We start from the raw sequence: 26,274 nt of genomic DNA on the forward strand, positions 1-26,274 counted from the left end.
CAGGGAGGTCAGTGCAGGCTGTGGTTGTTCCCTGGAAACTCACAGCACAATTCCTGGAAACTTGTTGTTGCAAGAGTAGGAGAAGTGAATTACTGCACCAGCCACCTCCCTCGCACTTATTCCAGTTTGAGAGTGTTTATTGTCAAGTCCCAATAATCAGGCAGAGCCAGACTAGCTTTCCACATACCTTAATTCTTAAATTATTGATTGCATGGCTCTTATGGAGCTGCAGTTTTAATTAGAGATGCCACATTAAAGAAATTGGAGATGATATGCAAAAAAAAAGATGTCATAGCTATGATACTCCTTACTCATCTCTGAACCAGGATCCTCTCCTCAGCAGTAGGGGACAGGGATGAAAGGCAAAGAGAAGAAATGAGATGGGATTGAATGACAACATCACAGTGATGGCTGGCTGCCCATTTGTTCAGTCCTGCTTTGTGATGGTAATCGACCACGCTGGGTAACTGGCACAGAGCTGCAGACACCATCACTGCAAAGGCAGCAGGCATGTCACAGGCACCACGTTACTATTTGCCTTTAAGTTCTCAGTCTGTTAGTAGAACTATGCTCACTGGTGTGATCTGCTGTCTGTCAACAGGCATCTTCACTCCATCTCCTCTGTAACATGTTCTGAGTCTCAGTGTCTCAATGGAGATAGCTGTTGTCGTTTTCCAGTAAAGTAGGTCTCCCTCTGCATGCAGACAAGGAATTGTCCTTCTCCCCATATATTTCATTTGGATGTGACTCAAAAGATCACTCTACCTAGAAACTTCCACCAAAAGAATAAAGAGAATATGCCAAAGCAACTCCTGTGAGCTCCCTAATTGCTGACAGGGTGACGCCGTGTCTTTCAGGAGATACACCTGAGGCAGGCTAGGAAGCATGTGTCCTTTTTGAGAATGAGTTTTGGCTCACGCTGCTGAGAGATGTCCTTATTCACAGGCAAGTATTTGCAGTTTATAAACTGGATTCTAACAAATTGGGAAAAAAAATCTTCTTGTATTCCCACAGTCTAATAACCAATACATTACTGGGAAAATTCAGAGCTGCTTTCCTGTTGCTTGTGCATGTGGATCTGTAGATACAGCTAAACTAAAACATTTCACATTTTACAATGTGAATTTGAAAAGAACAGGACATATATTGTTCATGCATCTGGTCTTGGACAGCCAATAGCCCATTTCTAAGAGACACCTATGCTTCTAGTCTGAGCATGGTTTTAATGTTAGTGATAATCGGTTGTTTTACTTTCATTTTCTTAAATGCTTGCACCTCATTTGCTGTTTTCATTTATTTACTTCATCTCGTCTCTCTTATTTTGCTTTATCAATTCCCAAGGTAAACCTGAGATCTCAAGACACTATAGGTCAACATGCTGCAGCATCCAGTATAATTTGTTACTTGACTTCCACATACTAGTATTTCACATGTCACTCACTCCATATGTGCACCTGAACCCATTATGCTTGATTATAAATTGCTGGTTGATAGAAAATTATATTCACAGGCATTTAGTGAGTGTAATTACTCAGCAGGAACCATCAACCTGAATCAATTACCCATAGTGTAAGCATATTTCCCGAAGGATTTTTGGAAAAGGTGGAAGTAAATGTCATGAGTGTCAATGGTGCAAGAAGACATCTGTGCTACACAGGGATACTTCTCCAAAATTTTCCTTTTCACATTCAGCTGTAATAAAGCATAACTTCTAGTCTGTGCCTCAGTCATTTAAATTTAAATGGAGTTAAAACAGAGTTATTTGAATGATTACATGGTAATCTACTGAGCAATCAAAACACATACGTCACAGTGTATTAGGAAAACAGATCTGAGAATGTGCTTGTTTCTACTGAAGCAGTCAAAACCAAGGGGACATGTTTAGGGTCAAAAACAGACTGAGTTAAATATTGGTTAGATGCAGAACAACAACTACTTCAAAGGGTTTGTGCAAGATTTTCAAAGGTATCTGAAATAAATAGGAATTAGATGGCATGTCTGCATGGATGAACAGGTAATTGCGCCCCTGTGCTTCAGAGTGACTTCCTTACCCAGCCCTTGGCAGTGTTTATCAGCTTGTGGTATGTGCCAGGCTGATGGGACTATTCAGCTTCTGCTCGCCTGAACATTGTGGGTATAAATTAGCTCTAATCCAGAAGCAAATTGCCTCTGCTAAGCAGTGCAGCATGCAGAGAGTTTATACAGCTGCTAGACAGGAAGGGACTTGAGTCTGTGGTTCAGAGAGGGAAGGGTATCTCTATTTTTCTGGGGAAGCAACAGGACTGTATTCCTCTAAACTAATCAATTTAAAATCATTCATTTAGTTTAAGCTCCTTTAGTAGTCAGTGAGGAGGGACTTGTATCTCTCAAGGTTGGTCTGTGACACATATATCAGATAACTTAGGCTGGAACTCATTATTCTATGTCAGAGCCTCTATTTATCTTGTACAGAGAGCCTGAACTAATCTTTCAGTTGTCTACAGTTAGCTGGCATAAAATCTATCCCACAGCTGTGGGCTCAGTTCATTTATGTGAAAATAAATGCCTAGCTGCCAGTCCAACAGGCACAACTCTTCTGTGGTCTGCTGTTGTATCTGCTTTCTGTCGATGTCAGGTAATCGAGGGCATCTCATATGGCACTAAACTCCGCTTTTGGGGCAACCGCATTTGAGCTGTATGTACCTAGCCATGTGAGCAGGCCAAGAACAAGCAAATTGTAAGAGCAAATGTTTTTAAAGTAGAGCTAAGGACTCATGAGACTTCCACCCTTGCTACTGGTTTGGTGAGGATACTGCTTGGAGCCAGGTCTCCCAAAATGCATGCCCACTATTACATAAGCAAACAATACCATTGTGTTTCACTTAGAGCTTCTGTGTATAAGCTGGTTCGCCACACAAAATCTAGAGTGGGGAAAAATTATCTGACTTTGCAGACTCTTCTTTTCAGTCTGGAGTTGTGTGACTCAACGCTGATGTTGCTGCATGATGAGTGTTGAGTCTGCTCCAGCCCATCCTTAAGTCTGTCCTGGTCTGCCCCAAACCTCCTCTGGCACAGAGTTCTTTGTTTATTTGAAAATCTTTCTAAATTCGAGCACTTTTCAGATATTTCTGTTTTCATGAAAACACAACACGAGCTGTACACAGACTAAAGAAAAGAAGAGCTCAATATTAACTCTGCCATGGTTACTGCCCATCTGCTGTGTGTAAAGACTTCATTAAATAAAGAAGCACATTAGCTATATACAACTGTCTCAGGAGTTAGTTTCAATTAGATGTATGATTAGTTAGTTAAATTAATTAGATCTCCAATTTTGACATTCTTTTAAATACTTTCTCATTTTTCAGGTGTCTAGTTCTTTTTCCACTTCCATTTCCTTTCTTTTTCTTATTCTGCATTTTACACCTTCAATGCTGTATTTTTTCTACTTTTACTTCTTTATTCTACATTTTTTTCCTATGTATTTCATGTCTACCTATGTCTCTTCCAAATGGGTAAAGGGCAGCACAATCATTAAGCTGGTATTATCAAATATTTAAAAGGAGGAATATAGGCAGTCTTCCATGGTCCCTGGCATATTTCTTTGCCTGACCAAAATCATTCCCTGAAGCAAACTCCTTCACATTTCAAAGATTAATATAGAAAAAAAAAAAAGTATTTTGGAGATTAGAGAGTTTATCCAAAAAGATGCAACCCAGCCTATGCCACTTAGCTTCCAGGCATCTATCCCTCCACCATTTTATCTTCTGGTATGAATGCAGTCAATGAGATCAATGACATTTACACGCAGAACATTATTTGCTGTTTGTCATAAGAACCCTCCTGGATAGCACTGGGGGCTATGACATAAATTCGTAGTTTGGCAGATACTCAGGTTACCAGGTAACTTAATCTTATGCTGGATTATTATTTCAATTAGTTCTGATATATATTGTAATGAAATCAAAACTCTTCTTTTACAAATGAGAAATTTCTAAGACTTAGGCCAGAGACTGAAGACCAGGACTTACCTCTGTTCATGTGTTCTAGTCATACGCCAGCTCTTCAGCCTGCACCATTGGAAAGCAGTCCTAAGCATGAAAGGTCACAATGGAATCTGTAGCTTGCACCAACGGGATTTCCTGTGAGGACAATCCAGAAGTGTTCTATTTGCTCTTTTTTGTTAGCATGTTTCCTTAATATTTACTTTGGGCAAAAGGTAGTGTTCTTTTTATGCATGGAAGTATAAAGTAAGCAACTTTTCTGAACTTCTAATCTACTCGCAAACTCATTTTAGTTAGCTTTTTAGAAAAGAAACCAGACAGGAATTTTAACACTTTTCTGATATATTTGGTGGCTATTTTGTTTCAGAAATTAAAAGTACTCTTTCCAAATACACCCATTCAGGTAAAAAAAAATTTCATCAGATGTTTTGCTCACTTCTTTGTTCTTCTTTATTTTACCTTTTCACTAAAAAATATAGTTGAATAAAAAACCTGGCAGATGAGAACTAGTAAGCAGAATAATGGAGATATAAGAGAAAGAGTAGAACTCATTTACAATTGCAAAATACTGCCAGCTTCTTCAATTTTATAAAATAGGAAAAAGCAAGAGTCAATTTTTAAGAAAAACCTTCAAAAATGTAGGCAGAAAATTATTAAGTGTCCATGTATCAAATTCAATTCTTATTCCCCACAGTGGCAGCCAGATGACAAGCCAAGCTGCTTATTGTCCCAGAAATCATGCTCAGTTATCAATATTTCTACAGTCATTGCCTGCAATTGATGATAAAATGATGGCACAAAAATAGCAGGGAAAATTTTCAAAGTGGAGTATAAGATGCGTATGCATAAAACCCATTATTTTTGAAAAAGACGTGTGCACACTGCAGGACCTACATATTATTGCCAAATAACTGCCCTGATTTTGTAGTATGTACACTTTTGCTGAAGGGTACAAGCTTCTATAAAGCTTAAATAAGGGATTTAAAAAAAATAAAGAAATAAAATAAAATAAAATAAAATAAAATAAAATAAAATAAAATAAAATAAAATATTGCACGTGCTTGGGGAAGTAAATCTGTTCTGGCTAAACCACAACAAATTATGGGTGCCATGAACGTTTTTACTGAGCATGAAACAAGGGAACAGAGTCTTTTTGGATCTGCTGGAAGAGCTGATCCAGAAAATGAGCTGCTATGACAAACATTGTTAGCTTTTCCCTGTTTTATTTAGGTTGGAGAGTTGGACCAAAACATATGCTTTCTCTTAACAGTTATACAGACATGTAATGTTCAAGTTATCCAGCAGCTTTCTGCTTATACTTTCTATCACACTCCAAGTTAGCAATACCAAGGGTAATGTTGGACTTTAGGTGACAAGATGAGTGCTTTTGAATCTTCACAGTCCAAATGCTTTCTCAGAACAAGTTTCTCTGTGTAAAACCACTCCAAAATGTAAGGAACACAGTTATATACTTGTTCCACAAGGAAGAAATAAAAAAGTTTTATTGCCAGTTAGACTCCAAAATCCCATTAAGTTTTCTTTTAACACCTTTTGACTGGAATGAAGGAAATGGGTGGGGATATACTTTGTGGAGCTCTAGAGTGCCATATCAGTTTACCAAAATGTTTGAGTTGAAAGTCTCATCTTTGCTTTATGTGTAACAGAGCAGGGAACACAGTTCTGATGAGGTTACAACCAGCCACTAACCATTTTCCTTTCTTTAGATAGCAAATTCTTGACTATTTGGTAAAACAGTGCTTAGTTATTATCACCACAGATTAGTTATCATTATGGACATATGGGAAGTTATCCCATGGCTACCACCCTGAGGAAGCAGTCATATTGACCACATCTGATTCCTTCACCCAGAGTTTTTTGCTGCCTTGCTCCAGCCCTTCCCAGCCACATAGAGAGGGCAGGGAATCCAGATTTCACCCTCAAGGTGGTGTTATCTCTTTACTGCCTGCTATCAATCCCTGGGGGATAATATTAGGGCTTCACCACAGCCCTTTTCTGGCATATAGTGGAAGGAGACTTTGTACATATGTAGTACTTACTCAGTTCTGGTCATTATCAACCATATTTGTTACACAGGCTTCAGTTTGTTCACAGATTTTGTTGCATCATTATCATATTGAACAATGACTAAGATTAAAAAAAATAGTGGTGATAGTAGCGGGCACCAGACTGACACCTAGTGTACCATCAGCACCTTGACTTTCTACAGCTAGCCAGTATCTTGGCTAGAGACATTGGGTATTCCCAGATCTGTAAGTATCCCTGTGAGATGTTGCTGCTGTAGGATACTTCGTGATTTATGGGGTCCACCTTTACAGTATTATATCGCTCTGTAAAAATCATTTTCAGTTTGGCTGGGATTTTTGCAATGTTGCTGGATGTTTTCCAGAATACCCATCAGTTTTAGTTATATTGCATAATTTCCACATTTCTATTTTTTAGAACCAGGATATAACAAAACAATACCTGTGTCTGTAACTTTCTGGTTTCTTCCTTACAAAATGTCATTGATAGCTATTTTCTATTGAGAATGAAAATGTTCAGTGTACTGAGAGGATACTGACTTACAAAAAGTCTATGTTTACTGACTGATATTCTAACAATATGGTATTTGGAGTGTCTTTATTGTTGCTCTGAAATCCCCCTTGTAACATCTGTATTTGTGCTCCAGTAGGCAAGCCAGACTGATATGCATAGAGACAATACAGTTGAAATAGTGTTTTTCTTAGCACTGTCATTTATCGTAGTATATCAGTTGCTTTTTCTTTTTTTTTCTTTTTTTTTCTTCATTTTCTTTTCCTCCTGATTTGGACATGTTTGTAATTAGCCTTCCAGAAAGGCCATCTGCAGAAGACATCAGCATTACTTACATGTAGCTACTAAATCATAGAACTGAGGTGTGTTTCTAACTATTTAGCAATCTGTCCCCCAGGATACTTGAATTTGAAAAGCTAGCAGAGACATGCTTGCTCTTTTCTGACCTCAGACCTCCCCCCTTGTGAAGAATAACTGGGATAAAATGTTCCACAGATTTATCTACTCCTAAGGGTTTCTTTCAAGAGATGTAAAAGTTTCCTTTAGTGGAACTCTTTTTACTGCAATAAAGCTACAATTTCTAAAGATTGACTTATTATTCCCAGTTTCTAAAGCTTGACTTATTAAGCTCACCTTCTCCCCAAACCACAAGCAAATGCATCTGTTTTCACTGGAAAGGGGGTGGAAATATCAATAGGCCAAGGTAAAATGCTAAATCTAGAAATGATAAAGCAAATTCCACTATCCACTCACACCATTTTCTTTCTTACACACCCAGGACACTGATTTGTAAAACTGGCAAGCTCACTTGCAAATTATCTGTAATAAAAAGAGTGTCCTGTAGGACCTGGTACACATGGAGTGGAAGTTCTGGCTGGCTTAAATTATCTTTCTGTTAATAGAAGTTCTTTCCTGTATGGTTGCTGAGTGTATTCCCACTGTTTGAAATGCTTCTGAGGGTTTGGTTTCAAACTGGCAGCTGGACAGCACCCACTGGTAAGTATACCAGCTGCACCAAGGTGTTATCATCAAGGTATGGCCTGGCTAGAACAAACAAGAGTGACAGGCAGCATAACAGACTTCTTAAAGCTCTCAAACAGGACATTTTGCAAGCCTGATGCCACTGCTTTACATTGATACAGAGTTGTTGTTTTTTTTAGGGGGGGGGCAATAATTTTTCCCTCTTATTTGAATTTTCTTCTACTTACCAATATCTGATTCAAGACCCAGCACTAGAAATTGACACTGCAGGGATTCCACTATAATTTCTGGAAATCAAGATAAGAATCTTTAAAACCTCTTCATACATGACAGAGCCACTTTTCCTTAACCAGAAATGCTGATGAAGCCCAAGACTTGACTGAGGGCTCAGTTACTTTTCTTGATGCATTCCCAAATGGTCAGTACAGCCTCTTTCTTCCTCGCTGCCAGAGAGGAGGTTGCTCTATGCTCAGTGTCACACATTACTGATATTGCATGGATCTATGGTGAAGGCAAAGAAATCTGTGCTTATCTATTCATTGGTTCAGCAGAGCCACTCTTAATTCCCAGCATAACTGTCTCTGAGCTTACTTATCTATTTGTACAGAATTTTGTGGCATAAATATAATAGACATTGTGCAAACTCCTTTTCAGCCTCTTTTCCCTGCAGGTTTTTTCTTCCTAAATATTCACTAGAGCCACTTGTTCACTTTTTTCACCCACAGCTGGACATTTCACTATTTAACCTCTCTTCATAACATTCAGCAAAGGAATAGCTACCTGGTTTGGATCCACAGCAGCTAAGTCCCCATCAACTCATTCATTTTCCCTGGGCCTTTATCAAGTTATTGCAGGCTGTAGCTGTATCAACTTAAAGGAAAGAAAAGTCACACACTAGAAAGCAGTTTCTGACAAATGTTTTATTGCACTAGTGCTATTTTTAAACAGAATGGACCAGAGTGCATTCATTTTGCAATGATCACAGGGACTGTGTTGAGCTATCCGTGTTTTTGTAAATCTGAGAAACTCTCATGGAAAATGGCCCAACCTTTTAATTGAAGAGACTGCTTGTTCACACACTCCTGCTGTGGTGAGATTTGTTTAGGTCTTGACCTGAGCCTCTTTGCACTTTAGAGCTAGATGGAAATACAAACCAATTGCCTTATTTTACTTTTTCACTACAGTGGTTTGAAGGGAGAGAAAATATTCTCCACTAACATTTCTGAGACCGATTAGATGATTATGATTGGGATTTCCTATGCCTTAGTCTTTTACAAATCTGAAATTATAACTGTCATGTTGAATCTGCAACTTTTGTTCCTTTTCTATTAAACTTATTATACAGCCTAAAGACAAACTTTTGAGATTTTTGTTCACCTGGTGAACAAAGCTGAGCCTTAAACACTTTCCTGCGGATTCCAAGTTTACTACCAGGTTTCGTTAGATGTTTGTGATACTCTGACCTCCCATAGTTGTTTCAATCTTCTTTTTTTTTTTTTTTTCATATTTCTCATGCAAGTCTTTGGCCAGTCTGCTGTCTTTGCTTTTGTATTTTTATACATGCTTTTTTGCTAGTTTTTAGCCACAATTTTTCCAGCTCAGATGTATGACTATCTCCAGTCCATGTGAGATTCTAGACAGATATTATTCCATCTCAGCTTCACTCCCCTACATTGTCTCCACGTGTTGGGAGAGAGGCTGAGGAACAGAAAAGGGCTGCAATTTCCCCACAGGGTGACAGAGGTAGAAACAGAATCAGCATCTCCTGATTCTTAGTCTAATTTCCCATTCTCCAAGACACACTAGTAGGTAGTTGTTAGCATGCCCATAATAAATCCTTATAACGGAATCTTTAACATAATTTTAAACACTGAATAAAGTGATTTATAAATTATTAAATAGCTAAATAACAGTTAAATTTTTGACTACATGATCTGATATATAGCCTATTGCTTACTTTGGTAGTTTATAAATATCTGTAGTGAATCTAGGTAGAGAAATAGAAAATGTCTGAAAAGAGAATACAATGAAGCACTGCTAAAACAATATACTTTTTTTTACCACTTCCAACCTCCCATAATCCAATTATGCTTCAATAAGAGCCCTTGGGAGCAGGGATAGGATAAAAGAAAATAACTGGAAATAAAACAACAATAGAAAATATCTCTATGAAGAGTGGGAATTTCAAGGCTGGTCTGTCATGTTTTTTGAACCTTTACATGCTGCCTTTGAGCCAGTTTGAGTGATTTGGAAAAATATAAAAATAAAAAAGCAACAACAAACAAAACCAACAAACTTGTGTTTTTCTGTTTTATGCTGTTATTGAGAGACTTAGTTTCCAAACACTGTAGCCTTTTGCCTTGATGCCTACAAATACCTTACTCTTGTAAGGGCCAGTAGCTCAGACCCTGAGCTTCAAGGCTTTGTCTGATTCAGTTGCTCCCCTGGTAGTCCCATGGATCTTCTCTGAAGCCCTTATAAAATAAAAGGCAACAAATCAAACAAAAAAACCCACACTATCACATTTGCTGCCTTGCAATCATTGGTGTCAAGATAGTTTCAACAGTAAGTTATATACTCCATTCAGCTGTGCAGAAATTATATATTTCAGTGTTCTTAGAGCCATTGGTTGAAAATCTTCTGTCTTGATGATTTGTCAACATTCATTTGAAAAAACAGTTTGAAAAAACGGTTTGACTGGAGATGATGGACAAGTTTCTCATAAAGAAAGGAATGTCCCTCAGCTCATTTGTCATGAGTATTGGTGAAGATAATTCATTGGCCTTTCAGCTAGGGACTAATATTTCTTGTGCTATCCTCTAATAACTCAGTCATCCACTGGCCTATAGACTCACTGCTAGACTTCATTTCTGGTGCACTGCTTTTAGTAATTTTTTCCTTTAACATAGTGTTTTGGTTTTTTTGTGTGCGTTTTGGTTTGTTGGTTTGTTTTTTTTGGGGGGGGGGATTGGTTGTTTGTTTGGTTTTAGTACGCCTTATATTTTTTATTTAATGTGTCAATGTTTGTGCTCTTTTAAACTTAACCTATTTGGACAGTATTTTGTTTATTTTAATATTAAATAGTCTCCTTAATTCCTCTATTTACCTATGACAGAATTTTAAAGAGAATTTCTCATTCTTTTCTGAGTCTTCAGTTTGTGTCTTTATTTTACCCTTTTTTAAACTGACCCTTTATGTTTCATTTTTGCACGCTTTTCATTATTGAATAATTTCTATGTATTCAATGTTACTTGCAAAGGTTTTTTTTTGTTTTGGTTTGTTTTTGTGTTTTTTTTTTTTAATATATCATACATACCACTTATAGTCACTGTTAAAAACAGCTTCTTCCACAGTGTCTCTGGTGCCAATTCTTTGTGCATTTTTGGGGAATACATCACCAGCTGTTTCCCATTTTAAGAAAACAAATGGAGAAAAATTCCTAAAAAAAAAAAAAAAAAGGCTGTTAATTTTCCTAAAACTGGTCTCTACTATATAGCTTCCCCCTTGAAGCTTTCCCCCCCTTCCCCCATGAATTTTCCCCCTCCTCATGAAAATACTTACATTGTGCCTTTTGTTTTTGGAAAACAACATTAAGTATCACAAGAATCACAATAAAATCACAGACGTTGATACTAGGGTTGTACAGAAAGGCTGAGAAATTTGCTGATAAAATTACAGGTGGGGAATGCAAGTGCCACCAGGGCTGTGACTGTTCTCCAGAAAATAATACCTGCAGAAGATGACTTTGCAAAGTCCTTAAACAATGCAGGATTTTTTGTTGTTGTTGTCCCTTGAAACCACTTTGGAAGCTTTGACCATGTATGAAGTAATAACAAGAGGAACACTGAATATACATTCACCTCATGTTTTTTCCTTTGCTGGTGGAGGCTTTGTCAAGTTATGTCCAGGCAAAGGTGCCAAACCCAGGGAAAGCACAATCCTCTGCTGGCCCTTTGTGATAGGATTTAATGGGAACAGTATTTAACCAAGATTCAACCACACATATTTAGGAGGAGGAATTCATCAGTGTTTAAAAGACAAATAAAGATAGTGAAGTTAACAGAGATTGAATGGTGCAGGAGTCTATTTTATACTCAGGTGTATGTAGTTATCCATAAAACAGACAATGGCTGTTATTCTCATGCAGTTATCTGCATATCATAGCTATAAACCTTTTGATGTTTTTAACCTCGGGCAGACTAAGAAGACAGCAGGATCAAAGCGGACAGACTTCCAGCACAGAGAGCAGAGCATCCCTGCAGAGCCACGGGAAACTTCAAGATGGACGTAACAACAACTTACTCGGACACGGATGCACAAGAGGCTGCAGCAGCTAGTGAGCTACAGCCCCATTCTTGCTTTCACCCTGGGGGGGGGCCGGGGGCAAGGAAAGGTCCTCTCCACGCATGCCTTCACATTTGCCTGTTGGATCCCAAGCAATCTTACTTCTCCAGCAGGATCCCCAGCTGAGGACATGTCCATGGAGCACACCGGTTGAGAAATTCTACCTATGACCCTGCTCTTCATTTGACTCTGCCACTGGAAAAAATGACCATCAGCAACAAAATACAGTTTTATAGGTTTGACTCTCCTTTTCAAAATCCTGGAAGAAAACTTGAAACAATTCATTAGGCAGCCTCTCAAAGATTGCCATGTTTCTGGCTACCTGCAAGAGACAAGGTTATACTGGGGCCAGCTTTATCTTGAAGGCTTTACATTGTCCTCTCTGTCTCTGTTAATCAAAATGGTCCAGTATGGAATTCCGTGAAACTGCTAGACATAGCTGTTTCTGAACATCTGCTGTTGAATTTATAACAGATGTATATGATGTAAATACGCGAATGTAGTGTCAAATAGGCTAAACACTGAATAATTTCATTTAACTACCTGAAACCCATTGGAAATGTTACAGGGTGAATGTCTTCACTTTGTTGTTTAACTTCATGCATTCTGCTTTGTAGTAAGAGATGTGACCCTGGCCAAGTCAAAGTTTTGCTAGTGACTTTTGTGGATGCAGGTTTAGACACATTAGCAGTGTTTCATAATTATGACAAAGAAAGACCTTTTTATTTGTAAGAATAAGCTGACTGAGCCAGAGTTGAAAAGCAACTTAGCAAGGAGAGCTAAAAACATTAGGAAATTTCTCAGATTCATAGCTAGTTGTTATAAAATGTGAAGAAGTTACATGTGTCTTTGTTTTCATGGCTCTATTTTGGATGAGGATTGTCTTTAAAAGAAAAATACTTTATCCAAAGTATTCTTGACATGAAAAGTTTTTTTGTTTGTTTGTTTTTAAGAGCATCCACATATCCATACATCTATGTATTTTACAACTTGTACATCCACATTTTGATAATAAATGCTTATTTGTTCTGTCCTATTGTGCTTTTATTTTTAAAGGGTTATCATTCATAAGCAAATTTCATTTCAACTTTTTTAAAAAAGTAAGTTAGGCTTTTGGAAGTGATAAACATTTTGTTTGTAGTAATCTGTTTTTACTGTATTGTTTCCATTTTATCTTTTACAAAACGAAGTTCTTTGTAATTGAATCAATTTTTAAATTTGGTTTCACATTATATGTAATTTTTGTCACAAAATTTTCATAAAATACAGATTTTTATTGCTTCATGAAATGATATGGTGTTCCTATCAACAACAGAGAAGTTTACTAATGTACTAAGGTACATATTTTATATCTGTCATGAGCATGGTATGGGTTTATTTGTTTAATTTGAGCAGAGACTGAAATCACAGGATCAAGCAAAGGGGCAGAGTTTGTTCTTTAGAGGACAGTTTTCATTTCCCAGAATAAACTGTTTCATGCTCATCCCTTCTTACAATGACCTTTTATATTTTTATTTTTATTTTTATTTTTTTCCCTTAATATTTATTTAACTTGGGAAGGACCAAAGTGAATAACATTTGACATAATTTCCAGAAAAATCTATTTCTCTGTTTCAATTAAAATACATCATGATCTTGGATCTCAGTCTGGATCTTGATCCTAGGCAGAAATGAAAGATTTTATTTACTTAAGTAATCCTACAGAAATTAATAACACTACTTGTTAGTGCTTGCAGGATCCATGCTGTATCAGATAATATAAGTTAAAGCCATGAAGCTTTTGGAAGTAAGGTCAGTAACATGTGAAACAGGAAATATTCCTGGGATGTGCCTCATGTGGATGTCAGGTCTGCATCCACTCTGCAGAGCGCCTCCTGCCAGGCTACGCTGCCTGCTAAAGCACAGACAGCCACCACACAGACTGAATTTATAGGATCACAAGTCACAATCCACAGTCTTTAAAGTATAAGAATTTCATCAATGGCATATTAAAATCTGAGGGGTCTTCCTGCAGGTAGAATTTAATTAACAGCAGGAGCCTTCTGAACATTTGCAATCCGATCTGGCTGGCCGCAGGGTGTCTTTTTGCCAATGCTTCACTAAGCTGTTTTTGAGATGAGCCTGGTTATTTGATGGATGGCACCTCCTTGAATATGTGTGTAGAGTATTATGCATGAATGCAAGCCCACTCAGACACTTTAATTTCATGGTCGTTACCACATGGTCATTTCTCAAACAACCTTACTACTTGAAAAAAAAAAATAAATCATGGCAGTGATGCTCAGCTTTATTTGGAGACCATGACACTGACTGCAAATTGAACCTTATGTTGCATATAACTGTCTTCCTCAACTTACTACACAGGTCAATGAATACTCTCAGCTACATTTTGGTGGCACAATGCTCTCTTAGTTCATCTTTCTTTTCAAATGCTGTAAGGAACTGGCCTGTCATGCAGGCACCAATAACGGTTCAGCAGAAGAAAAAGAAGACAGCTCGTTCTTTATAAGACGATCATTGTGAGGATCAAACAAGTATTACAAGGAAAATCACACAGCCTAGTAATAATTCTGAGAAATTCTGGCGTAGGACTTTTCCTCTCTAGCTTTAGACATGAACAAAATGTACATTCCTGCAGTTCAGTTAGCCAGATCTAGGCTCAAAGATATAAAGAGGGGAGAAAAAATGCTTTTAGGATGTGATACATTTGGTCTGTCTTGATTGTCTCCTTCAGCAGATGGATCTCCCTGTAGCTCTGCCTCTATGGAGGATAAAGTCAATATACACAAGCAGTCCAGATTCAGATGTGCACATTGTGCACTGACATTTAGTTAGATGAATCCTGTTTGTTATGGCACAGACATTTTGTGGAGATACAGTCTAATCCTTATGAAAAAATGGGAACAATTCTGATCATTTCAGCAGGAGTAAGAATGAGCCATTTAAACAGTTTCTATCCTTCCATGGGAAAGTGGTATTAGAGTGCTGGAGAAATTATGCAAAAAGACATACTTGCAATGAATGTTGCCTTGTTTCTCCAGAAGAAATGAAAACAAGGAAGGCAACCCAAATAAGATGTGGAGGTTTTTTTACAAAACAGTCTGTGAGATGGAGGGGAAAAACAAAGTGTGGAAGTCATAAAGCCAAAAGAAGCTCCTCGGGACTCATTTATTCTATGCAGCTTTATTGCTTTGCAAAAGCAGCCAGTGATCTTAACTCCCAAAGTCTCATCTGGTTTCTTCACATCATTTCAAGGGTAAAATATTTTTTCTCATTTCTCTTCCAGGGGAGAGAGAAGAAAGTCTAACACAGCTGGAAAAGCAGTTTGCTGCTGCAACATTTTATTGCAATGCCATTTGCTCTGCAGTGTTACAGTTCTGCTCACACACGCACATTCCCACAGCATCACTCCACCTTAAACTCTGCCAAATTTACCTTCTGTTCAGTTTGCTCCTTCTAGATTGTATATAAATATTGGCACAGTACTGTAAATGTTTAATTACCAACTGTCATAAAATACAAATGGCTCCTTTTATCTTTAGTCTTGAACAAAATGATTAATGAAATATTTCCAGAAGTTTTTTTCTTTAGATTTGAGGAGGTGGGAGGGATGGTGATAGATCTTGGCACACTAGTTAAAATTATATCGAAGTACATAACAGAGTAAGTACTAGGCAGCAATTCATTCCATCCATGTAGATGTTTTCTGTTTGCAGAAATACATGAGCACAATTTAAAACTGATTTCTAGCAGTTTAAGCTAAAGCTAAATATTGGTGTATTGGGATGTACTAGGGAACAGTGACTGGCTGAGTAAGAAAAAAAAAGCATTTTTCTGTTTTCCCATTGTGTAGCTATGCCAACACTTCTATTAGAAAAAAAAAAAAAGTGTCTGTCAACACAGGAGAAGTTTGGAGGTTTTGGAGAGGTACATTTACAGCTGTAATTGGAGATGGAAAGCAAGCAGATATTCAAAGTGCATTCATGTAAAAAAAATCCACAGGTATACTCTTGAACCTCCTGTGCTAGAATCTTCCTCAAGAGCAGATCTGGAACAAATCACTGTCCAGCAAATAATCACCATTATGTCTATATCTGCCCCAAATTTCACCCTTGGCTAAACAGGCTCTTACTACAAGTGAGAGAAGGCAAGACACTACCTGCTTGCAGTGCGGGGCTGCTCAGACTCCACCTTCTTGTATGCCAAAAGGAACAACAACTTGTAGCAGCTGCTGGAGCCAAAGTCATTAGCCCTGCTAGGGAAACTAGAAATTATTTTTTCCTATGCAGCAGCTGCAACTTAGTCCCTCAGCACGTGCTGCCAACAGGCCCTGTGGTAAATTTTGAATGAGAAATAATATAAGGCTTTTGTAGATCCTTCTGGTGCCACACAAAAGCTTCGATTGGTGTAATTTTTAAACAAGAGCTTTGCTGTTCTTCTTGGGAGCATATTGTTAGATAAATAACTAATTTTGTATGCATATTGTGCTTAATCGTCTTAGCTTCCATCAGAGTAGTTACTTCTGTTTATCTTTATTTTAATGATTGGATCAACTACTCTCTGGCCAGTAGAGAAAAATGTTTTGATATTTTTAGCATTCGTTTAGCAATGCAAATTAGCTTGCTATAATCATGTTTACAAGAAAACTCACAGTACAATCAGGGTTTTAATAATAGTTGATATTAACCATGCTCTATACATCAGTGAGCTTGGCTCAGATACACAAACTCCATTTTTTGGTAATTTTTAATTGGGAAGGACATATGTATCTAATCAATTAGAGTACTTTCTAACAAAATACCCAAACAGCCCTCTTGAGTCCTCCCAGACACTCAAAATCATAACATAGGACAGAGTTTTGTCGCTGAATCTTTAAGTCAGTTATAAACAATAAAGCAAGGATATCAAAATCTCATTAAGATTCAATAGTCATTAAGAGAAACAGCACTAAAAAATAGTCCTAAAATCCAAGTCCTTCTAAAATTTATGTCCATGAATATAAAATCAGATAAAATCAGTGTCCTTTGAATCTAATTACTTCAATAGATTTAGTCATAGACACTTTCATGGGCAAAAATATGTTGGAACTTGAGCTCTAGAGAATTTTTTCATTTTACTTTTTCATTGTTTTGATATGTGCTATATTACATTCCTAAAATTTTCCCACAGTGATTATTCTGTACTTGAAAAATCCCTCTTGGAAGAGTACTGTACAATTTAATTAGTAGTTATAACTTTGCTATACAATTCTGCAGTGAGGATAATATTCCACAGTCAATGAGCTAAGATAGCGAGGCAATTTCTGTGTGATTAATTAGTAATGAGGGAATGATTTAAGTCTTGAGCCCTATCATGATATATCCATACTATATCCATACATTAAGGTAAGTCAGACACTGCTGCAAGGAATTTAGATTTTGAACTGGCTTTATAAGATGTAACTTGAAGACAGAGATAAACTGGAGAAAGCATTGTTCAGGGAGGCAGGTAATAGTGAAATCAGCTTATTAACTGTAATAAGCAACCATATAATGCAGATTTATGGATTTTTTCTCTGTTAAATTATATGCAAAATCTCCCTTAAGGCTATAAGTTTCCCATTTAATTTGAAAGTTGAGGCTAAACAGTCTCGGCGAGAAGGGAATGTGGTGAGGGTGTGGAGAGGAGGCCTTGTCGTCTGTCCAGCTTAGGCCAACAGGAGCACAGGACATTGGTTTCAGTGAGTGAAAAATCTCTGCAACTGCATAATTTAAAAAAAAAGAGACCAGTGAAGACCTGAAATGAAGAAGTACGTGAGGAGGATTAGAGCCACAAGCAGAGATAGCTTGTTCCTTGAGAGAAGCATCACATTAGCCTAAACAATGTGCAGAGCAGACACTGTCCTTCAGCTGTGATGTATTCCTTATGAAGGGTCATCCATTGAGTTTTAATTTTCCTTTACACCTTGAAAATGATCCCTGACAGAAGTCCACCAGTGGACATAGTGCCTGTAAGTGAGAAGCAAGCCTGCCTGCATGCAGCATGCCAGATGCAATTGGCATCAGGAGCAAGCAAGCCCTTCCACCAAAAATGCCTGCTGAAAATACATAAACATATATAAGCCATGCCTGGGGGTGTTCACTCCCCCTGCTCCTCCTTCGGGGACATCCACACACAAACACTGCAGGGCAGAGAGATATCGATCTCCACTGAGCACCGGCCATTTTGACTGACACAGATTGGGCACTTCTCTCCCAAAGTCCTGCCCTGCACTACACAAGGACGTACATCCCACCTCCTTCTTCTACCCAGTCAAACAAAAGATTCAGCTTGTAACAGACATACACTGTTACTGTAAAGATGAGTCACAGTCTCCCGGAAATAAAGTTCCTGGAAATAGTGATGGCCTGCTGAAAACCTACCAAATAGACTGATCGCAGTGCTACAGAGTCTTTTCCTGTAGCTAACATTCCTCTTACTTCAGTACAGGGCTTTATTTTCCATTTTTCAGAGATGCACATTAATACTGAACATCTAATAAAAAAGAAAGAACACAAAATAGATCAAGACAACCAGCAAAATAATATTTATTTTAAAGAGACTCCTGAAATAAATATTTTTGTCACCATCTCATAAGCACAGCTTTGAATAAGCAAAGTAGTCTTCTTGCAAATAAGAGACGCAGTTACTCAATCTGGGCAGAGAAATGTCCCTAAATATACATAAATGTTAGTGTACTTTCCTTAGTAGAGGAGCAACTTCCATTACCACCTTCTCATTATTTTCTTCAAGGTAAAACCCTGTTAAAGCCTGTGTTAGTAACATTATGTGAACTATCCTGAGAACAATAATACTATTTCATATTATTATATTTTAATTTTATTCCACTTCTTTTTTTTTCTTTTTTTTTCTTTTTTTTTTCTTTTTTTTTAAGCTGAATAGGAGTACTCTACCATTCTTTTCTGGATCCTTCATTGCTTCACGTTATCCTCACTCATATTTACGTCCTCTTTAAAAACACAAATATTCCCCTGTTAACACAGAACACAAACACCCTCCTGTCACTAGGTTTTCAATTTTTCCACAGAAATGAAGCTCTCTGCATCTCTAAGACATCAAGCTATCCATCTCTGGAAAAACTCTCTGAACTGCAGTGTTTTTTTAAATTTACAGGACAGTAAATTATTCATGTGAAGCTGCAAAATCATTTTAAGCTGTATGAATTTAGTAGTGTTTCATACAATCACATTCTTCATACTACTGTATGATCTTGGGAAGAGGGTTTTTTTAAGGAGTTAAGGATTTATTTATTTATTTGACTATTAATAAGTGTTCAGCAGCTACTTGCATAACAAAGCCCTGGGCTATCTTATTGCATGGCTTTAGCTCATTTATACTATATGAATACAGATGCATGTAATGCCCCAATCCGGCTCATTTTAACCCTGAATACATCAATACTGACTTCCACCTTCCACCCTGTTGTACTACCATCTCTTATTGGTAGGACCAAGGTTATTGGTTTATTGAGCCAGTACCTATATGAGGAGCATATCCCTGGCTTTTTTTGAAGAGCACAGATATGCATAAACAGATTAACTGACAGTATTTGTCTCCTTAAAGAAAAAGAAGTATTTACTTTGGCTAGCTGAGAATAATATATCAAACTTTCTCCATTTAGCACACTTCATACTAAAACTTTTCTCACTTCGCATCAACTGCTCAAGTCAGTTAATCAATGAATGTCATGAGATTTAAAATGTATTACCTGCTGAAAATGTGTTTCTATTTTTCTGGAAGACATTTATTCTAAAACTCCTATAGAAATAATGCAGTGATCCCTGTGATTTTTTTACACAGCGACATACCCATTATGTGGCATATACACATTAATGTATAATGAAAAGGGTTGGATGTGGGAGATACATCTTATCAAAGCTGCCTTACTAGCAGCTTTGGAAAGTCTGTCTCTTTACAAGTGACAAGTATGGGAAAAAAATAGTGGCATTAAAAACAGATTTTTCCTGTCAATAGGTGGCAGAAACCTCAGTCTCCCGAGCTAAATAGTGCACTTAAATATAATGAGACATAATGCAAACACATCTGCAAGTGTGTTAGAAAATAAAATCTTTCTCGCTTTCTCTCCAGGGACTTGAGACTTGCGCATTTTCTGCCAGAAAACATAGAAAATGGATTTAGAGTAGGCTGGAGAGAAAGAAGTGATTCTAGGAGACAGAATATGCACTCTGGACCAATATTTGGAATATGATAATGTTTTGCTATTAAGTCCTGTGTCTTCCTGAATAACAGTGATTTTCTTGATATAACAAGCCAAGAGTAAGCATAATACAAACTTTTAAACATATTTGTGAAGCTCCAGTCCTAGTTTATTGTTACTTGATGTTCTGTACTGAAAGGGAAAGATTTTATTTGCAACAAGTTTCTATGTGATGTATATTCTGTCATATTATCAGGAGTAATTACAGACTTTTCTATGTATTTATGAGAATTTTCTGAAGCTTTTTGATCTTCTCTTCAGCATTACTCCTTTCTACACTGATGTGATTAGCTCCTCTTCTTCTCTCATGATTTCAGTTCAACTCTGAACTAAGCACCTCTGCTTCCACCAAGTCTAATTTTCAAGTAGAATCAACTTTTTATCAGCTTTAGTGACAGCAAATTTTGTACTTCAAAGAAAGGTCTACCTTAACCATAATAGATATCATTTCTGCCACGGAGATAAGAAATTTTCATTTCTATGACCGTCCTTCCTGGATCCATGCTTAGCCATATATTCTGGCTCTTATGATCTAGAAGATATTATGAGGTAGATCTAAGAAGGGGCTTCAGTGGCTAAAATACTGGAGTGCTCTAAATCTGGATGTCTGAATCACAGTACCCAGGAAAACCTGTGTTTAGAGCCTACTCTTTTCTACTATTTCACAGGGAGACTAAGGCACCTCAAGGGCCCAGAGCAGCTACGTCAGACACCAGTAAAATGTTCTAACCACGGGTCTATTTCCTCCTTTTCTTGAGGTAATGGAGCTTCTCTATAGCTCATATCTACAGCTATCCTAGAGATTTTTTACTTCTAGACCAGAAATACCTATGGCAGCTTCACAGTGAGAAGATTCATCCAGCAAATGGAAAAATTGACTATAAAGCTTTCCACAGCTTGGGAAGCTTAAAATATGTCCTTCCAGGGGGCTCTCTTTTTTTTCCCAGTCTCTGAAGAAAGAATTCAAGATTAACAGAACCATCTTAAAAATCTTCAACTAGGGGGGAAAAAGGTTTAAAAAAAAAAAAAAAAAAGAGAAAGAAAAAAAAAAGATACCATTATATAGAAGACTGTAGAGAAGAGCACAAAGTGTGCAGTACACTCAACATAAAATTCAAACAAAACTAAATATGTGCCTTTCAAGTTCCACATCTATGTTACTTGCTCTCAAGATCAGCCACAGTACAAAAAGTGATTGCTATTTAATCAGTATTCATATGAAAGTGTTCAAACTTTAATTTAGGATCCTGAGAGACTGGAACCTTTCTTAGCCCATCTTTTTAAAATGAGAATTAATTTCATTTCAAATATTAGCTTTGATATATTTCATATACTTTTTCACACTGGTTGGAAGAAAATAATTTGTTCCAACAAGTCTTAATGACTGTATGTTTTGCTTTTTTTCCTTTACTATACATTTGGTAGCAAACATTTTTTTTATTTTTTATTTTTTTAGGAAAGAAAAAACATTTTATGAAGGCATATTTAAAAACATCTATCTCCTGATTTTAAGACATACTAGAAATTAGGCTTGCTTTAAATAGTACAACTATTTTGAGTGATCTTTGTTGTTACGTGAAAACATTGTCATAGTGTGTAGGGTGAGAGAGAAGTTTTTTTGTTGTTTTTTTTTTCTTTTTTTAAACACATAATGCAAATGGAAAAAGTTGTTCATTAACACTCATGCTGTATTTTACTGTGATGGAAGGACAAGAAGTGTGTACCACAGGGAAAGATGAGGGACATAAGGCTAAGAAAATTCATTCAATTTTCTGCAAAATGAATTGGCAAGTGAACACCATTAGGCCAAAGTAAGGAGCTCTATATCCCTTGGTCTTTTATCAACAAATCATTCCCTGAAATGGTCTTTTCAATTTAAAGTATGCAAGGAAAGCTACTAGTGCTATTACAGATCCATTTCCATTGGATGATGAAAGCAGTAACATAAAAGCAAGTGTCAGCTGAAGTATTTTGAGTTTCAAAGTAAAAGGTAAAAACTGTTGAATGGAAACCTATCGAAATATTTTCTTCTGACATCCTCTTGGTAATTATCAGGACTGACATGAACCCTGTTAAACAGCCACTGGTGTCTGCTAGAAAAGCAGAGAATGGAGTCCCTTCCCACCACCAGTGTAAATATAAATGTCTTAGGGAAAGACAACCAAGATGAAAAAGTTCTTTGGTTACAACTGAGCACAAACAGATGTATAGACAAACATTATTTATACTGTAAGTAAGTTTTGCTTACCACTTTACATTTCCAGGAGCATTTTTCTTTCTCCAATTTTAATTTGGCATTTGGTGCAGGTTGATTTTATTTTTAAGGTAACAGAAAGCTTTATGGTGCTTTACTCACCTTTTTAAAAAAGCCGTCTTCATCTCTAGCACCATTCTCACACACTGTTCCCACTTCACAGCTGCAAGCAGATGGAAAGAAATCAACACAGTCCAAAGACTGGGCTTCTCTGCAGAGGCACAACCCAAACACACCTAGCACCTGGGCATAATCTCAAATTCACTCTGTCTGAAGAACTGGGTGAAAACAAGGCCAAGTTTGCTACAGCCGCAACCACAAGCAGCTCTCTGGATGTCACCTTATTCTATCTCTATGACAGCCTTTTTGTTCCCAATAAAAGCCAAGTTACTGCCAATAATCTGGGCGGAAAGATGACGGGCATAGGGAGGCTGATGCTCTCTGATGACATGACCCACTAGTGTATTGCACCAAGTTCAGTAAAATGCTAAGAAACTTAAAATCAAAGTGGTGTATGATATCTAAACATTCTCTGGTATGATTGTGTATGTGAACAAAGAGAGATAGACTGGAAGACAAGGAACAAAGCTGGGGTTAGTTGAGGGGAAATTCTGGAATTACATGGACAGAAAAGCTGAGTCTGAGAACAGAGAAATGGAAAACCAAGGAAAGAGTCTACAACCTGAGACTACACAAGGAGACTGGTCTGGAGATCCGGGTTGGGATACAGTCAACAAAGAGACAGACAATACCTGGATCCTGTGACTGTTGGCAGAGCTCAGGCAGGGACAGGCTGCATGGATGAAAGAGCCCAGGGGTGAGTAAGTGAGAAGGGGAGGGAGAACACAAAGAACAAGGGCAGGGAGAGACCCGGGACGAAGATGAATTTGACAGAGAGGGACAAAGCAGGCTTCTGAGGAGTGGATGAAAGTGTTGGTGCCCAGTGGGTCATATTCCCTTCCAGAGATGGGAAATAAGGGAAAATACAGCTACTGGGGACAGAGGTGTGTGTAACAGACCAAACAGCCCCAGGCTTGCTGAGGAAACGTGAGTGCAAATAAAATAACGTATGATTAGAGCTCACCAGCTCTGAGCAAGACATTGTTTCAAAAACATCATTTGATTTCTTTTTCAGGGACCAGAAGGTGCATTTGTTCACCTTGAAACAATCAAAGCACTCTCACAGCAGGCATTTCTTGGTGCCTCCAAAACTGGAGAGCAGCAAAGCTGACACCCCATGGGCTGCCAGGATTCAGCGGGTGGGGAAGGCGCTGGCAGGAAGGCTCCCTCTGACCTTTCATGGAAACAAAGATATCCCTTGAAACCTGGGGATTTCTGCAAATTTGTTTATTTATTTATTTATTTTATAGAACACACTGTCTTGAAAATTTCCAAATGGCTCAAAACAAGAAGGAATTCCTGGTTTTCTGGATTCTTGACAAAGTTAGTGATTTACACAGAAAAGTAATATTAAGAGATGGTTATGGAAAACAGCCAAAACTTAGAGAATGCCAGAACAAAGATGTGTTGCCACAAGAGCCTGATAAAAAAAAAAAAAAAAAAAAAAAAAAAAAAAAAAAAGAAAGACAGAAAGATAGAAAGCCCAAACACGATTTAGCAGTCAGTGGAAAAATTCTGTTTTCTTTTTTTTTTTTTTTTTTTAACAGCAACTTTTTTTTTTTTTTGTAGATATGTTTTTTCTCTTCTGGAGGAGATTGTTTAATGGCCAGCAATTATGGTCAGTGTTTATATTAGTCAAGTAATAAGAAATTATAGAGCGTCACAGATTTATAACAAGAAAGGTTTTTGGATCCTCAGTAGGATTTATAGGGAAGCAGGATGTGGTAAAGCCCCTTTCCACTCTCAGCATCCTTCTGTCTTTATATATGCTCGTCAGTTGTGGGGCTTCAATAAGAGTCATGGCAAATGCACCCACAGAGAAAACCTTTTTTCTGTGTATGGTTAATGAACACTGAAAAACTACTTCCCCCTGATCACTTGAAATGGAAACACCTTCACCTTGGAAGGAAGATTTTAAAGGGAAAGGTCTCACAGGAGGAGCAGAGAGTCTCAGCTCAGTGCTACAGAGACTGAATGATAAATGCATTTCCCTGGGATCCTGAGGTTTTGGGAACCTACAAGAAATCTGTCGAAGGCATTCATTGCTCAAGTTAAACACTGGGAATGGTTTGCATCACAAATCTCATGGGTACACATTAGGTTTGAATACAAAAAGGAAAAAAGAAATTGAGGTTGCTTGCCTCTGTTTCCATTTTCTGTGAAGACTGAACATTTCCAGTTTTTCTCTTATTTGTTTAGGATCGTGCATTATTTCAATACTCAGCATCTGGTCTCAAAAAGCCCAGCAGAAACCACTTGCAAAACTCAAATGCCATGGGACATTAGTCCTCTGCAACAGACAAACATCCCGCCTCATTAAAATGCGTTGATGGGAAAAGGAAACCACAGGCAAGAGCAGAGCCCTGGGTCCCTCCCAGGGCAGAAGACGGAAAAACAAAACTACACTTGCAAAACTCCCGTAAACATACTGCACAATAAGGTACAACAGTCCTGTGGAAACGAACAGTTGATGGACAGCGATTTGGGATGATTTTCCTGTGAGCAGCCACTGAACTTCAGAGATGGGTGTTCAGTCCCTCGTGCTTGTGGAGATGCAGCTGCTCAGGCAGCTGAGAAAAGGGTCCAGGCACCCAGCACTGCCCTGTCAGGAAACGAGTGCTGCACTGGGGGATGCTGCCAGCCCCTAAGCAAAACCAGAGGGGTGGGGGATTTTTTTTTTGGTCTTATGCTCTTTTAGTTAATGTCTGGATTCAATGGGACAAGAAGTGAAAGAAATCCTGTCTTTCTAACCTTCCTTCATGGTGATTTCATGAGGTTTAATGGATAAGTGTTGGTAGTCTCTTAAGTACATCCATGTTAAGATTAACTTCCCACAGTCTTGTTTTCTATGCAAATATTCAGCACCTTTCTTTCTCCAGTTTTGATTCCCTTTCTGGAAAGCTATTGAACCTTTTCACCTTGTTTTATTACACAATTTTATCGAAGCTGGGACATTCACATGGAAAGTAATCTGAAAAAAAAAAAGGATTTGGGGGTACTGCCAGTGCCCCAGTGGACACTGAAAGTTCAAGTACACAGGTGATGTCTTTAATGTCTCATTTAGGATTCTAACCTCCACTTCAGGAGCAAGAATCAAAGAACCTAGTTTGTTAGCAGGATTTGGTAGCTCATAACAGGAGCACACAAATACATGTCCAGCAGTATGCAGTAGGTTTTGCACATGAAAGCTTAGAGGTAAACAACAGGGGAAAGCTAAGGGCAGGAATAAGACCAGAAGCCCTCACCTCTCGCTGCATATATCATCTAGTCCTTTTACACAAAACAGAAAAGAGATGTGGAGAGTGCCCGCATTTTACCCCTTCCAGCAGTCTAGTTGGTCAGAGCTCGCTCTCCTGAGACATCAAAACATGGGTTGGGATCTGCCGTCGCCTAAGGGAGGCGTTGAACTTTCTGAGTGACTGCTATTTAACAAAATGTAAGAAGTGTCTGCTCTTCAGGCTATGACTTGAAAGAAAAAATAAGAAAAAAAAATGAAAAAAAAAAAAAAGAGCTGATGCACTGATGCTTCATAAAGTAATCACAATGCGGGGATCGCAGTCCAGGAGGGCAAGGGAGGCAGAGCCCAGAAGTGATGCAGGGTGTTTGTACCTCTCCTCTCCCATGTTGATGCTGGTCCGCACCAGCACGAGCACTGGGTTGGGCTGGGGGAACCTCCTTCCTCCTTCCCCGGTCCCTGCTCCCCATGCTGCACAGGGAAGTGGGGCAGCACCTCTGCCAAAGCCAGGCATGCTGGACCTGACTGCTGGTTTTGACATTACACCCCC

The 26,274-nt window shown here is 38.0% G+C and overlaps 1 protein-coding gene across 8 annotated transcripts in view; it reads left to right on the forward strand.

Annotated features, from left to right (window-relative positions):
- The window catches only part of STK32B (serine/threonine kinase 32B), a 192,795-nt gene that overhangs the window by 158,625 nt on the left and 7,896 nt on the right, over nucleotides 1-26,274 (forward strand). Inside the window, exons 11-12 of one of the 8 annotated variants that reach the window (XM_040556333.1) lie at nucleotides 11,713-11,850; nucleotides 11,969-13,065. The exons of 2 other annotated variants lie outside the window; for them this stretch is intronic. In XM_040556333.1, coding sequence (XP_040412267.1) covers nucleotides 11,713-11,805 — 93 coding nt within the window. In that variant the 3' untranslated portion in view covers nucleotides 11,806-11,850; nucleotides 11,969-13,065. Of the gene's footprint in view, nucleotides 1-11,712; nucleotides 13,066-26,274 lie in introns of those variants that run through there. 5 more of the 8 variants (XM_040556332.1, XM_040556328.1, XM_040556330.1 and 2 more) reach the window with 5 other exon arrangements.

This window comes from Cygnus olor, chromosome 4 (genome assembly GCF_009769625.2).
Source record: "Cygnus olor isolate bCygOlo1 chromosome 4, bCygOlo1.pri.v2, whole genome shotgun sequence".
Lineage (NCBI taxonomy): Eukaryota > Metazoa > Chordata > Aves > Anseriformes > Anatidae > Cygnus > Cygnus olor.